The 14206-nt window shown below is 34.6% G+C and overlaps 1 protein-coding gene across 1 annotated transcript in view; it reads right to left on the bottom strand.

The window, feature by feature from the left end:
• The window catches only part of LOC103605233 (alkyldihydroxyacetonephosphate synthase, peroxisomal), a gene marked incomplete at its 5' end in the record, with an annotated part of 72866 nt that overhangs the window by 11238 nt on the left and 47422 nt on the right, over positions 1–14206 (bottom strand). The window contains 2 exons of the mRNA XM_008589819.1: positions 6041–6098; positions 7609–7708. Of these exons, the coding sequence (XP_008588041.1) occupies positions 6041–6098; positions 7609–7708 (158 nt within the window). The remainder of the gene's footprint in view (positions 1–6040; positions 6099–7608; positions 7709–14206) is intronic.

The following is a 14206-nucleotide window of genomic DNA, read 5'->3' as shown; positions in this document are numbered from 1 at the left end:
ACCCTGGAACTCAAAACTGGTACTGAGAGTGTTACGACACTGCCTGAAGGTCAGTAAATAAAGATGCTACTATAAGGTCAACTTGAGTTTTAGATTCAGAGTGCAAATCAAGAAAAATCTTTTCTACACATAAAAGTAAATGATCTCTCGAAAGCCCTAGTATTGAATAAGTTTAGCAGAACAATTAAAGAAACTATTTAAAGTTCATATTGAAAAGGTTTCTGCCTTATAAAACTATACTGAATAGCAGCGGACATTTAAAATTTACAAATTAGATGATTAAACAGAGGAGCTATTATGAAAACAGACTTCTGTAGCAACTTTCATAGCCAATAATGTGAAGAAGATTGTAAAAGACTTACTTTCCTATATTGTGAGACCAATTGCAGGTTATAGATGAACAGGTATTAAGACTATTATTGTTGAATCATATCCCCTGAATGTATGGATCTGTTCAAATAAATTGTAACCCTTTCTTCAGTGGTTAGCGTAAGAGTTTAGAATACAAACCAGAGTTCCACCTGGTGCTGTCTATTGCTATTATTTAAAATATACATATATACGCACTACAGTTTTTTAAGCACTTACTACATGTAAGGCATTTTAGACATATTTACATATATTATCACTGTTAAGTCTTACAGTAAATCTATGAAGTAGGTACTATTACTCCTGTTTTGCAAGGGAGGACACTGAAGCTCAGGGAAATTATTTCTCTAAGGTCACATAGCTAGCTAATTGCAGAGCAAGGAGAACAATATAGTATATAACATATAATATTATATACAATATACAATATAATATATGCTTTTCCCTCTGTTTATCGGCCCTCACATTTATATTTGTTTCAAGACCAAGTTTGAGTGAAACCTTACATAAATAATGCATCTATGGAACAACACCAAAATGGCTAGTGGTATGGAGTTACAAAGAAATGCACATTGTTTTACCCTACTTTTCCACTGACTCTGCTAATACATTTTCCAGAAATACTGTGGAATAACTTGAGCCTTTCTATGATTAAATAGGACCTTATCTTCAAACAAGGCCTAGTTATTAAATGAAGTTAAATTAGCAATGAGACAATTGCCATTCTAACATGAAAGATTCAGAGCTATTTGGGAATTTACAAAACAACCAAATTCTGTGAACATTTGGGCATTCACTTATTCACTCAGCATATTAATTGAGCATCTACTACGAAGAACTATATACAGCAGCCAATCACTGTTCTAGGGACTGGGGAATACAGTGACAAGATAAAGTCAGTAACCTCATTGAACTTAAAATTCAAATGGGGAACACAAAAAGTACACAGAGAACAGGGAAAACACACTTAAGCTGACATTTTTATCAGAGACCTAAATGATGGGGAAAAGTGAGCCATGCAAATATCTAAGGGAAGAACAAGAGAAAGAGTATGAGAAAAAGAGGGAACAAATACCAAAGGCCTTGAAGGAAAAAGGACGTTGATACATCTGAGGAATAACGAGAAGGCCAATGCTGCTAGAAAGAGAAAGTAATCAGAGATGAGGATAGAGAGTCAGCTATACCACACATATCCTTGAAGGCTCTGATAAGGAATTTGGATTTTATTCTGAACGTGAGGAGATATCACTGATTTTTTAAAGATTACTCTGGCAGCAAAAGAAATGAGAGTAGGGGAGCAGAGAGGATGCACAGAGACCAGTTAGGAGACCACTGCAGTAGTATCAACAGGAGAAGATAGTGATCTGAACTAGGGGGGTGGTGGTAGAGATGATGTCTTTTGGTACCTGGCAGTCACCAGCACATGGATGGTCTTTTAAGTCGGGGGATTGAGATAATTACTGAGGAAGTGAGTGAACATAGAGGAATGAAGGGCTGAGCCCTAGAGCCTCCAATGTTTAGAAGTTTAGAGGAGGAAAAGCTAGAGAAGGGAAAGCATCTTTACTTTCTTGGCACATCTGAAGTATATTCAGACTCACCTGGTTTCTTTTTCTAAGCACTAGAGGAAACTAGGTGTTTACAGTATGTTTCCATGCAGTCATATTTTGACCACATAGAAAACAGAAATATGAGAAATAGGATAGAAATAACCTCTCAATAAATTAATAATGTAATCAAATCTTGCTACATTCAACTTTTAGCCAATAATTTCTAAAAATAAACTATTTCAGCAACTTTGGAGTCTTCAACAAATAAAACCCAATAAGCCTAAAACCTGAAAATGCACATAAATTATATAAGTAGGTTTATTGTAACATTATCTGACCTCCATTAGTTTTATTACTTGATATTGCTGACATGTTGTGAGCCTACAATCCAGAAGTATAAAAACAACCAGAAAGTAAAACTGACTTACAGGCAAGAACTGACAAAACCATGAAAATATCTATGATGAGGAAATTAAAATTTTGATCCATTTCTATTTATCTGTTTCATCTGAAGCAGGGCAAATAATTAGACAATGTCAAAATTAAAGAAACAGATTTTACATTTTAAAAGAAAATAACATATAGTATTTTTTTCATATATATTTTTAACATTTATTATGTATCTCTTTTCAAAGGTTGTCAATTTCAATCTTTTCAGATTTTCTTAAATAAAAGAACAGGAATACTGAGGCAGGAGGACCTGAGTTCAAATTCTGCCACTAACAATTATTGCTGATTTGGGGGCTAGTTACTATATACTCAAGAGCCTTACTGTCCTCATTCGAAAGACAGGAATAATATCTACTCCATGGCATTTTGAGCAGGATTAAAGGCGATTAAATTATGCAAAGCATCTAGCAAACATTTACAGCTTTATAAATGCTAATTCTTTCCCCTTTTTCTATCACTCTCCTCTTCACTGTTTCAGCATCAATAACATTTACATGTTTATTAAAGTCACCTTTTCAAGTGCTTTTCAAAGAAAAGGGTAGACTTTTACCTTAGTAAAAGTCGTGATACCATAATCCTACCAGTTTTGATCAGTGGTTTTTAAAATGCTATAATATTTTATTCTACTGGACTAAAAGGTCCTTATAAAGGGAAGGACTGCCATTCTTTGAATCTCTATTGCCTAGCAGACCAGTAATATTTATAATATGGAAAACAGGTAATGCAATATTAAAAGGAATTAAGTATACTATATCAAAAATATCACAGGGAGCTATTTACATTATTTGCTTGGGGACCAAGAATTGAATAATCATGATTTTATAGGTCAAGGTTTACATTTCCAACTATTATTTTTTATTACCTTCTATTTCTGTGCATTAATATAATGGACCATTACCAGAACTTTTACAAATAAAATCCAAATTTCAAATAAATTTGTACTAGAATTAATTCTATTATTTTAAATTTGTTCATATTTCCCTTTTTCTGTAATGACAACTTTACATATACAATATTTCAAGTATGTTTATATAGGTTCTGTTAGAGCCTACCAAGAAGCTCTCAGTACCTGGGGTATATCTGAATAAGTAACACTAGTCGTTCTGCCATATTACACTTCCAGCATCTCACATATAGACACCACTGAAGGAACTTGAATATCCTCCTCATAAGATCCTAAAGAAATAAAGAATCATTGTCCAAGAAAAAAACTGCTGCTTTGGTTTTCCTCTGCAATGTTGCAGGTCATTTGGTCATTTCCAGCTTCTATAAAATTGCTAATGCTGTAAAGCTTGAGTAAACTGAACATCATTCCACAATTAAGGAAACAGCTCATCTAATATAACTAATTACCTAAATGACAATTAAGCCTCTATGTCCTCCTTATATGATTCAGCTATTCTCATGCTCTCCCAGAATCTCTCTCATATTTACCATTATAAACATGGAACCTACGAATTCTGATTTTAAAGAAGGTGCACTTGCCTACTGACATGTACCAAAGGACCAAATTGTTGGCTACAGAAAGGAAATTTTAATTTTTCTTCAAACAAGTAATTATGGTTAAATTATTTTGCCTCCTCCCCCCATGCAATCAATTTAACATGAAGAACATAAATACTTCATGATATCTATTTTTTAAAAGTTCCTTGGATATTAATACAATGTCATTCTGAAATAGAATAAAAAAGATTTTAAATAATGTATATGGCTTTTTGAACATATTAAAGGAAGGTGCTAAAATCTAATTATCTTTATGAAGTAATTCTTGCTTAAATTTCCAAAATTATGTTTAGATTTATACAGTAATAAGAAGTTTTGAATTCCACTTGAGAGGTTTCTGATATCCATTTTCCTCCCTTCTTCATTTCTATCATTCTAACATTCATTAGAACCTCTGTCAAAAGAAAGGACAATAAATAGGAAAAGGAGGGAAAGTGCAAATTCATTCACACTAATGCTTATCAGCCAACTAAGTTAAAAATTTAGTTATGGGTGTTAAGAAAAAAGTAAGGTGATAGCAAACACTTAAATTATTACATTATGTTGGGAACTCTTTCTATTTTTCATTCACATTAGCAATCTTCTCCAGGCCTGGCTGCAAGAACGATATATGGACACAAACCCTCTATAGTCCATTCCTTTTTCCACCAAAATTCTTTCATTCATTCTGCACAAACGTACAGAGGGATGACTGGGCCAACCACTGTTCTAGGTACTGGTATACACCACCAAACAAAAGAAAAATCCCTGTCCTCCTGGATCCTCACTTTCCAGTAGAAAGAGATAATCTTAAAAAGTACAAATATATACCATATTAGATAATGATAAGTGCTATGAAGAAAATAAAACAGGAAAAGAGGGATATGGAGAGTCCAGTTGAATTTTTAAATTGAGTAGTCATTTATCCTCATGCCCTTCCCTAAAAAAATATTTAAAAATCTACACTTTTCTATTTTCCTAAGCATCAAGTTATATTGAGGAATATACAGGTTCAAATACTTTCAGATTTTGAAATATTTGTAGATATTTAACTTAGTTAAGCATCCTTAATCTGAAAATCTGAAATCTGAAATGCTTCAATTAGCATTTCTTGAGTGTTATGTCTGTGCTCAAAAAGTTTCAAATTTTGGAGCATTTTGGATTTTGAATTTAGATTAGTGATGCTCACTCTCTATTAAGAAAAAATTTCTGTTATAGAGAACAGGTGGATGACTTCAAAAATTACAATTTTAATATCAGAATGGCCTTTGTTTTTTAAAAATACCACTTCATACTACTTTCATAAGCTTGCTAGTAACGAAGGTAGATATAATAATTTTTATTGGTCATGTGATAAATTCTCTGGTAAAACTTGATACTTACAAAAATGATCATCAAGTAAATAGCAAAACAACATTAAAATCTCTAAAAAAGACTTTTATTAATATCTTGTCTTGATTAATTTGCTGAATTTTGGATGGGCAGAACAAACAGCTCTTCAATATATGGTACAACTGATGGCCGGCTACATTCTTTTTTTTTTTTGTCTTTTTCCGTGTCCGGCAACAGATCACAACCCTCAGTGTCGCGCGCAGAACAAACAGCTCTTCAATATATGGTACAACTGATGGCCGGCTACATTCTTTTTTTTTTGTCTTTTTCCGTGTCCGGCAACAGATCGCAACCCTCAGTGTCGCGCCCAGACCGGGACCGGCAACGGGACCGCAACCCTCGGTGTTGCTCCCACACCTCGCTCAGCCAGTGAGCGGGAACCGGTCTGTATGTGGGATCCGAACCCTCGGCGGGAGCGCCACCACGCTCCCAAGCGGCGCCCGGCTACATTCTAACAGTGGCTGAAAAACATTTAGGAAGGATTTCTTTTTCCTTTAAAAACTTTTGCTACAGTGGTCAAATATCTACCAGGCAAGCTGGGCTATTCTCTGGTAACATGAGGTCACTGAGCACTGAGAAGGCTGGATAGGTTCCATATCTAGGGCAGTCTTGCCAATCAAGCTTCTGGTGGTTACTACCACAACCTAACTACCTCAGTGACAGCTATTCTAAGACATAAAAACTTTCAAGAGATCTCAAGTGCTCTCAAAATACTCAATCATCACTGTCTCCAGCATTTTGCTGATTCAAACACTCTTAAAAGTAGGAATACCAGAAATCCTACTCCCAAAAAAGAATACCTCCATGGTGATGCGACAGGCTCCCTCCATTAGCGAGGATTTCTTCTCTAGCAGCTGCCTGTATTTGGAAACAAAAGAACAAATCATTGCTACTTATAAGACCCAACTCCTAAAGGAGGCACATATTTCCTGGGTTAAATAATAAAGTAGAAGCCTAATTTTCTTCTCTCTTAGATTAACTGTGTTAAAAAAGCAGTTTAAAAAAAAAAAAGCCTAGCTTTGAAGTTTTCCTTCCAGTGAATAATCACATCTACAAAGGTCACTTTGAGATTCTGGGGGGGGAAAGGGCAAAATGACCAGTTCAGCAGCCTTAAATTGTTAATAATAAATCAGAAGTTGTGAATGCAGAGCCAGGTTCTACTTTGTAGTGAACTTCTAATCATCCCAACAAGTATTAATGAATAACATTTACGGACTGCTTCCTATATGTCCAGAAATGAACCAAGAAATTTGTCTGCAGTATCTCATTTATTTTCACTAGAGCCTTGTGGAATAATTACAATTATTCCCCTTTCACAGATAAAGAAAAAGGTTTAGGATGGTTAGTAGCCTAATATCACACAGTGGGCATAAGAGTCAAGATTACTTAACAAAGCTATCAGGGATCAAACATAAAAGCCCTTATAAAGAACACTTAAGTCAATGACTTTGGACAAATTACTTGTTAGTCCTATGAATATCTAAGCATGAGGGGATAAAAAAACGAAACCCTTATTTTATTCTCCTAACATGTTAGGTGCTGACTAAGCTCCTTATAGAACATTCAGGTTAGAATGATAAACACTTAAAACAAAATATAGAATGACTGAAATGCAGAGTGAAAACGGGTAATGGAAACTAGAATTACTTTCGATTCCTAAAGATTCATGAATATATAATTGCTGTGATGTGAAATATCTATAATGCCTTGAACCTCTCTGAATTACTCAAGTGTATACAAACCATCAGGAGTTAGGTCAGGGTAGAAGAGAACACAGACAGGACAGAGGGACCATACTGCATTGCAAAGTAATCTATAAGAATCCTCATTACTTAGTTTTAGGGTTTTGCAAATACGCTAGTCCCTGCTAAGGACTTATATTTTCTAACAAATTACTTTAAATAAAGCAATAATTACTTGAGATGAGTAATACTTGGACAATGGCAGCTTGAACTGGAAAAGAAGGAATAATTTCACTCTTTGGTACTGCAAGGAAGGGACCTTTGGGTAGTCAGAGAGCAACACCAAAGCTAAGATAATGAAAAATACTCAAACTTTTGGGGGGTGACATATATGTTCATTATTTTGATTGGAATGACTCGTGTAGACAGTCATTATTATTATTTAATTTAATCAGCTAATATGTTCTGTAAGTAATCACGAAAGAATCACAGTCTGAATATTAATTATAGACTCACAATTTAGTGGACGTAATCCAGTGCAACAAATATGCTTCCATTTTTATAGGCTAGCAGCCAGGCAAATCATGTGTGATTAAAGAGAGTCAAATTAAAATTCATAAACTGACAGTAAGTTTATTTAAATTAATAAAAGAATGTAAAAGCTATATACATGTATGCAAAATTACCTCAGTTTGTTCAAAAACGGTCAGTGGGTCACTAATTCCCCTGTAGTTAAAGGCAAAATAGAAGTAGATACATGCGCCTGCATCGTAAGTCTGCGTCACCCTAAAAAACAAACAGACAAAATCCCCACAAGGGCTTTAAGTTAAATGAAATCTGACTAACATCTAGAAACTTGAAGGCAAGATTTTGTGAATGACTGCTTAAGCTATAGTCTCATTCTCTACCCAGCCTCCTACGCCATGGAAGGAAAGTAGATTGGCTTTCTTTAGAGTTGTGCCAAAACAGGTAAACTGAGGATGCAGTGGAAAACAAAAGGATTTTACTTTCATTTAAAATGCCAGTTTAGTCAGTATTATAGGGACACATTCAATCTTTCTCTTGTCTGTTCCATGTTACTAAAACTATTGGAAAATAAAACAAAAACTTTTACCCATTACATCAGCATTTTATAATGAAATGCCGTTTTCTCTGATCTTATTGAAGCTGTTTTGTTATCTAGAAGTAATGGCAGCTATTAGCAGTATGTGTCAAAACATACTTAATATATAGTCAGACAAGTATTAGTATTAGTTACTGTAACCTGCATAATCAAAATAACTTAACAAAAACATGACACTTAATGCACATATCTTGACAATAGTAACACTTTTTTCCTCTACTCGACTAATGTTATGCACAGTTCCTCGTGTGGCTGTTTTGAGACAGCATTTGAGGCATACCTGTATTACAAATAGTACAGTTTCAAAAGCATGTTTTCCTGCTAAAGGACCACACATTAGGTCCCTATGTGTAGATGTTGACAATATTTTGTACTGCCATAGTTAACAGACATAATATGAAATGTCTGCCCCTTGAGAAAGGCAGCATTACGATAGAAACAAGAAACCTGGTTCCATTCATTGGCACCATCACTGCAAGCAAGAACAGTTACATGAAATGCATGGAATACATATGGACATGAAAATACTGACTAAAATCAATTTTCATTATTTTAAAAATCTATATTGATAAAATAGGGGCAAGTTATACCCTTTTCAAAGTACATTAAGTGCTCTGACAACAATACTATGAACTTGTCATTTGTTTGGATTCTCCTGGCTCAAGAGATTTAAAAGATTCTGGGCAGGAAAAAGTAAATCACTAAAGCTGAGGCCAAAAGAAAGACTCTGTCTGTTCAATCCTGGCTATAATTTAAAAAATAAAAAACAATGAAATAAATATCAGTAACATTTTTTTCTACACAGATAATTTAAACATACTAGAAGAAACTCTCCTAAGCTCTCTCTAGTCAAAACATGATATAGCCTCAGGATAGAGAAGGACAAATAGGATTGATACATGCTGATAATTCTGGGTTGAGTTTAAAAAGCTATCACATGATGCACTCGATACCTTGAGAGAGAGAGAGAGAGAGGACAAACACAGACAACATCAATAGCTTTATGGAGCTTAAACCAGTCTAGACTCTAGACTGTACAGATGGAAAATGCTAAGGTAATCAAATCACAATCAGTGATTATATAAAGAAGCAGCAGAAGAAAATCTGAGTAGGTCAAATTGGGAAAGTTTCCTAGAAAAGCTATACCTGAATGGAGACTGACAGAAAATATAAGATTGTTTTAGGTAAGAAAAATGTCATATTATCAAGATATAGGATAAAACAACCAGGAGATATAACAGAGAGTAAAAACGCCAAATATCCAGGAGTAGAGGAAGGAGATGGGCAAACAGACTGAGGGAACAAAGTAGAGAAGGATGAGCTAAAAATAAATACAATCTGGACATCAGGAATAGAAAAACCAAACAATTTGATGAAGAAACCAAGATCAAAAGAGCAGTGGCAGGGCCGGCCCCGTGGCTCATTCAGAGGAGTGTGGCGCTGGTAGCGCTGAGGCCGCGGGTTCGGATCCTATATAGGGATGGCCGGTGTGCTCACTGGCTGAGCGTGGTGCAGACCATACCATGCCGAGGGCTGCGATCCCCTTACCAGTCAAAAAAAAAAAAAAAAGGCAGTGGCAAGCAGTGGCTATCATTGCTATGACAGCATGTGGAGATGTGTCTCCAGCTGGCACCAACCTTTCAGCACACAGACCCTGCGTGGCACAAATTTGCTTCTCTCTTCCTAAACCTCATACCTTATCATATGCCACTTATCCTACCTCAATTACTGACCCTTGCTAAGTCTGAGCACCCTTTTTCTTCCTCTTCAAAAACTACCTTCTCACATCAAAAGGATACAGAAGCCAACTTAAAGGAGTTCCCAATGGCTAAATCTAAGAAAATTTGAGCAATAAAGTGAATAATAATAATAATGGACATAAACCAGAGAACAAAATATCCATACTGATATAAAGAAAGAGAAAGAGAGACAGATGAATGGGAGAGCTTTTCCTTATAGTGAATTCCAGTGGACAGATGTAGAGAAGGAATGATAAAAAGAGAAAATCACCATTTGCAAATAGCAAACAATAACTGTTGTGACCAAGAATCATCAGTGGGAGATTAATGATTAGGAGACATGGTATGAGAAACAGGATTGCATGTCTCAAAGTTTCTCGTAAGAACAAGGGTACTTCAAAAAATCCATAGAAAAATGGAATTGAAAGATAATACAAATCTTTCCATGAACTTTTTGAAATACCCCTGAATTTATTAAGTACAAAGGGAAAAAACAGTAACCTTAGAGTGGAGAGACTACCTTAACCAAGTGATCAAAGTTAACATCATCAATCATCAGACATATCAACATTACATTCCTCCTGATATTCTGCACCAAGAAGAGCACATAACTTCTTTGGTATTCTTGCTAAAATGTATAATTTGAATTTGATCACAAAGAAACATCAGACAAACCAAAACTGAGACACATTTTTTCAAAATAACTGGCCAGTATTCTTCAAAAGTGGGAAGGTCATGAAAGATAAAGACTGAGGAACTGTTCCAGATTGGAGGATATTAAAGAATGATAACTAAACACATTACATAATCCTGGATTAAACCCTGACCCAGAAAAAAAGACATTAGTGGGACAAATGGTAAAGAAAGGATTATAGATTAATTAATAGTATTGTAACAACACTAATTTTTTCATTTTTATATTAACATTTGGGGAAGATGGTTGAAGGATATACAGGAGCTATTTGTACTGTCTTTGCAACTTTTTTTGTAAGCCTGGTTTATTATCCCACCTCACAATGAAATATTTAAAAGCAATGTAACTATGTGGCCTGAAATAAACAAAAAAGCCATCTCCCTCAGGAATGATTTTTTTTTTTTAAAGATGACCGGTAAGGGGATCTTAACCCCTGACTTGGTGTTGTCAGCACCACACTCTTCCAAGTGAGCTATGGGACGGCCCCAGGAATGATTTTTTTTTTTTTTAACTAAGTATACTACGGTTAAAAACAGCCTCCAAAGAGACTAAATGAAACTCTGTAAATCAGTTATAAGTCTTCCAAACTTCCTCAGAGTTAACAGAAATAAGGATGAAAACTTAAAGCTCAGGAATGGGAGAAATGCTCAAATATCAAATATGACCAGACTGAGTGAAATATGAAATCGTACAGCATCTTCACTAAGTACATTTTAACAATTAGTAAGGATTTAGAAAACAAACTGAATGATCATATCCAATGCAGTGACATGGCCTTAAAATAGTGTCTATGACCCCATATGTGTACATGTTATATGTACGTATACAAAAGATATCAAGAACGTTAGATTGTTAAATCATACATATAATATATATCTGGACTTTCAAAATGGTATTAGAAAAGCATTCATGTAAAAGGCAGCTAAGGTAATCATAGACAAATCTCCAAATGCAATTTACAAAGGTTCCCACAAAGAATTTAATTTAACAGAAGGAGAGAATACTCTTTTTACTACACAATACTAATAGAATTTAATCTAAAATTTTAATGGAGTTTTAGGCCAAATGTTAGGTGCCTTAGAACAGAAGAAATGAACTGTTTAACAATGCTACTGTCAATTTGCCAGCTGTTTTTCTTCTCGTGTTAATTCACACTCATAAAAAAGATCTCTTGAATGTTCACATTTTAACTACCAACTTACAAACTTTAAGAAAAATTGAAGAACCATTTTAAACTAAGAGGGTGCTATCATTAGAAATAACCAAATTCAAATAAAATTTGAAGGATACATGAATGAAATGCGTTTACAGCAATTAATAAAACATACATGACTCATAAGGGTCATTAATATCAATAACCAGAAAATTTAAATATTAATAGAGCATTGCTACCTTCCAACAAATCCAGGATCTATATAATACACAGTTCAGTTTTCAGTAGATAAGCAGACTACTGAAGTTACAACAAAGCTTGATGGGCCTAATTTATCAGTATCTCAAAGACAAAGTCTATATAATGAAAAATACCTTTGATTTGGGTCCATTTTACAAAATGAGTCAGCTCTAACACCTTTTAAATGTCTATCATTTAAGACATTTAAATACTAACCTCTCCCCAAATCAGCTGGACAAGTAATAATGTGGTTGTCAAAGTCACTACATTATTTTTTAATTTCTAAAAATTTTTTGTGTTCCATACTTTTTGGAGTACTTTACTTGTGTTAGACTCATTGACTAACAATTCCTTCCCATATAACTTCTCAGGATATTTATGGTTGAAATTTCTACTCCAATGGACAAAAAACCTTTTAACTGACAAAAATGAAATAACTGAATTCAACAAATGCACCCTACACATGAATTATTTTAAAATAATTTTGTAATAGATTTTTTATTAAAAAAAAAAAGGTTTAAAAAATACATCTCACACATTCAACACGGAATAATCTCCTTGGCCACTATTAAGCAGCTCAAATCAAACTAAACTAAAATCAAACTCTAGCTAAATGTTAGCTTAATCAAGTATGAACCATAAGAAATATATTTAAAACTCTTATTTACCAAAGCCATTCAAATAACTAGACTTCACCCATTCTAAACTGGTTTTATAAGATGATCTCAGAAACTGAGCATATAAGCTTTTATTAAAAAATTATTATCAAAAAATAGTTACTTAACAAATACGACATATGGCCAATTCAGTCTAAATATACTAATTCTATCTATCTATAATACATAATGAAGATTCTTAGGCCTTATGAACATCTTCCACAGAACCTAGATTTAAGTGTTATTACAGATTGTGCCCTAAGGCAGAATATTTTACTTCCTAGTCATTTTCAATAAGTCGCAGTTTACCACCATGATGTCTTCATAATGGAGGGAAGGAGGCTGTCAAGAAATGTTGAATACAGAGTTGGGGCAGACCGAGGAAGTAAGGAGGGTAAAATCAGTTAAACTGCCGCTTGACAAAACAAAGGAATAAAAATTTCTCACTTATGAGTGAGGACATGCAGTATTTCTCTTTCTGTACCTGGCTTATTTCACTTAAAATAATTTTCCCTAAATTCATCCATGTTGCTGCAAATGGCAGGATTTCATTCTTTTTTATGGCAGAGTAGTATTCCATCAAGTATATATACCACATTTTCCTTACCCAGTTGTATACTGATGGACACTTAGGTTGGTTCCAACTCTTGGCTACTGTAAATAGAGCTGCAGTATACATGGAAGTACAGGTATTCCTTTGGAATGGAAATCATCATGTTGAAGTGATACCTGTACTTCCATGTTTACTGCAGCTCTATTTACAGTAGCCAAGAGTTGGAACCAACCTAAGTGTCCATCAGTATACAACTGGGTAAGGAAAATGTGGTATATATACTTGAGGTTGGTTCCAACTCTTGGCTACTGTAAATAGAGCTGCAGTAAACATGGAAGTACAGGTATTCCTTTGGAATGGAAATCATCATGTTGAAGGAATACCTGTACTTCCATGTTTACTGCAGCTCTATTTACAGTAGCCAAGAGTTGGAACCAACCTAAGTGTCCATCAGTATACAACTGGGTAAGGAAAATGTGGTATATATACTTGATGGAATACTACTCTGCCATAAAAAAGAATGAAATCCTGCCATTTGCAGCAACATGGATGAATTTAGGGAAAATTATTTCATGATGATTTCCTGAAATTGCTGGATCATATGGCAGTTCTATTTGTAGTTGTTTGAGGAAACTCCATACTATTTTCTGTAATGGCTGCAGAAATTTATAGTCCCATCAACAGTGTAGGAGGGTTCTCCTTTTTCCACATCCTGGTCAGCATTTGTTATTCTGTCTTTTTGATAATAGGCATTCTAAGTGGGGTGAGATGATATCTCAACGTGGTTTTATAATCTGCATTTCCCCAATGCTGAGTGATGTTGAGCCATTTGTATATCCTCCTTTGAGAAATGTCTATTTAGCTACTTTGTTCATATTGCATGTCCTCACTCATAAGTGTTGGGGGGGGGAGGAGGGAGGGGGGAGGGAGGAAAGAAGGAAGAATCAAAAATACACTGAAATTTCAAAAAAAGAGAACAGAACTGTGGTTATTAGAGGTGGGAAAGGGGAAAATGGGAAATGGGGGACGGGGTGTTTTGTTTCAGAAGTCCAGTATCAGGTGAAGTTAATAATAGATATTACATTATTTCCAAAATTACCTAACCTTTAACATTTTTATACTGTAA

The sequence above is a fragment of the Galeopterus variegatus genome, unplaced genomic scaffold (genome assembly GCF_000696425.1).
Source record: "Galeopterus variegatus unplaced genomic scaffold, G_variegatus-3.0.2 Scaffold5668, whole genome shotgun sequence".
Classification (NCBI taxonomy): domain Eukaryota; kingdom Metazoa; phylum Chordata; class Mammalia; order Dermoptera; family Cynocephalidae; genus Galeopterus; species Galeopterus variegatus.
This window is presented reverse-complemented; position numbering and strand designations above follow the sequence as displayed.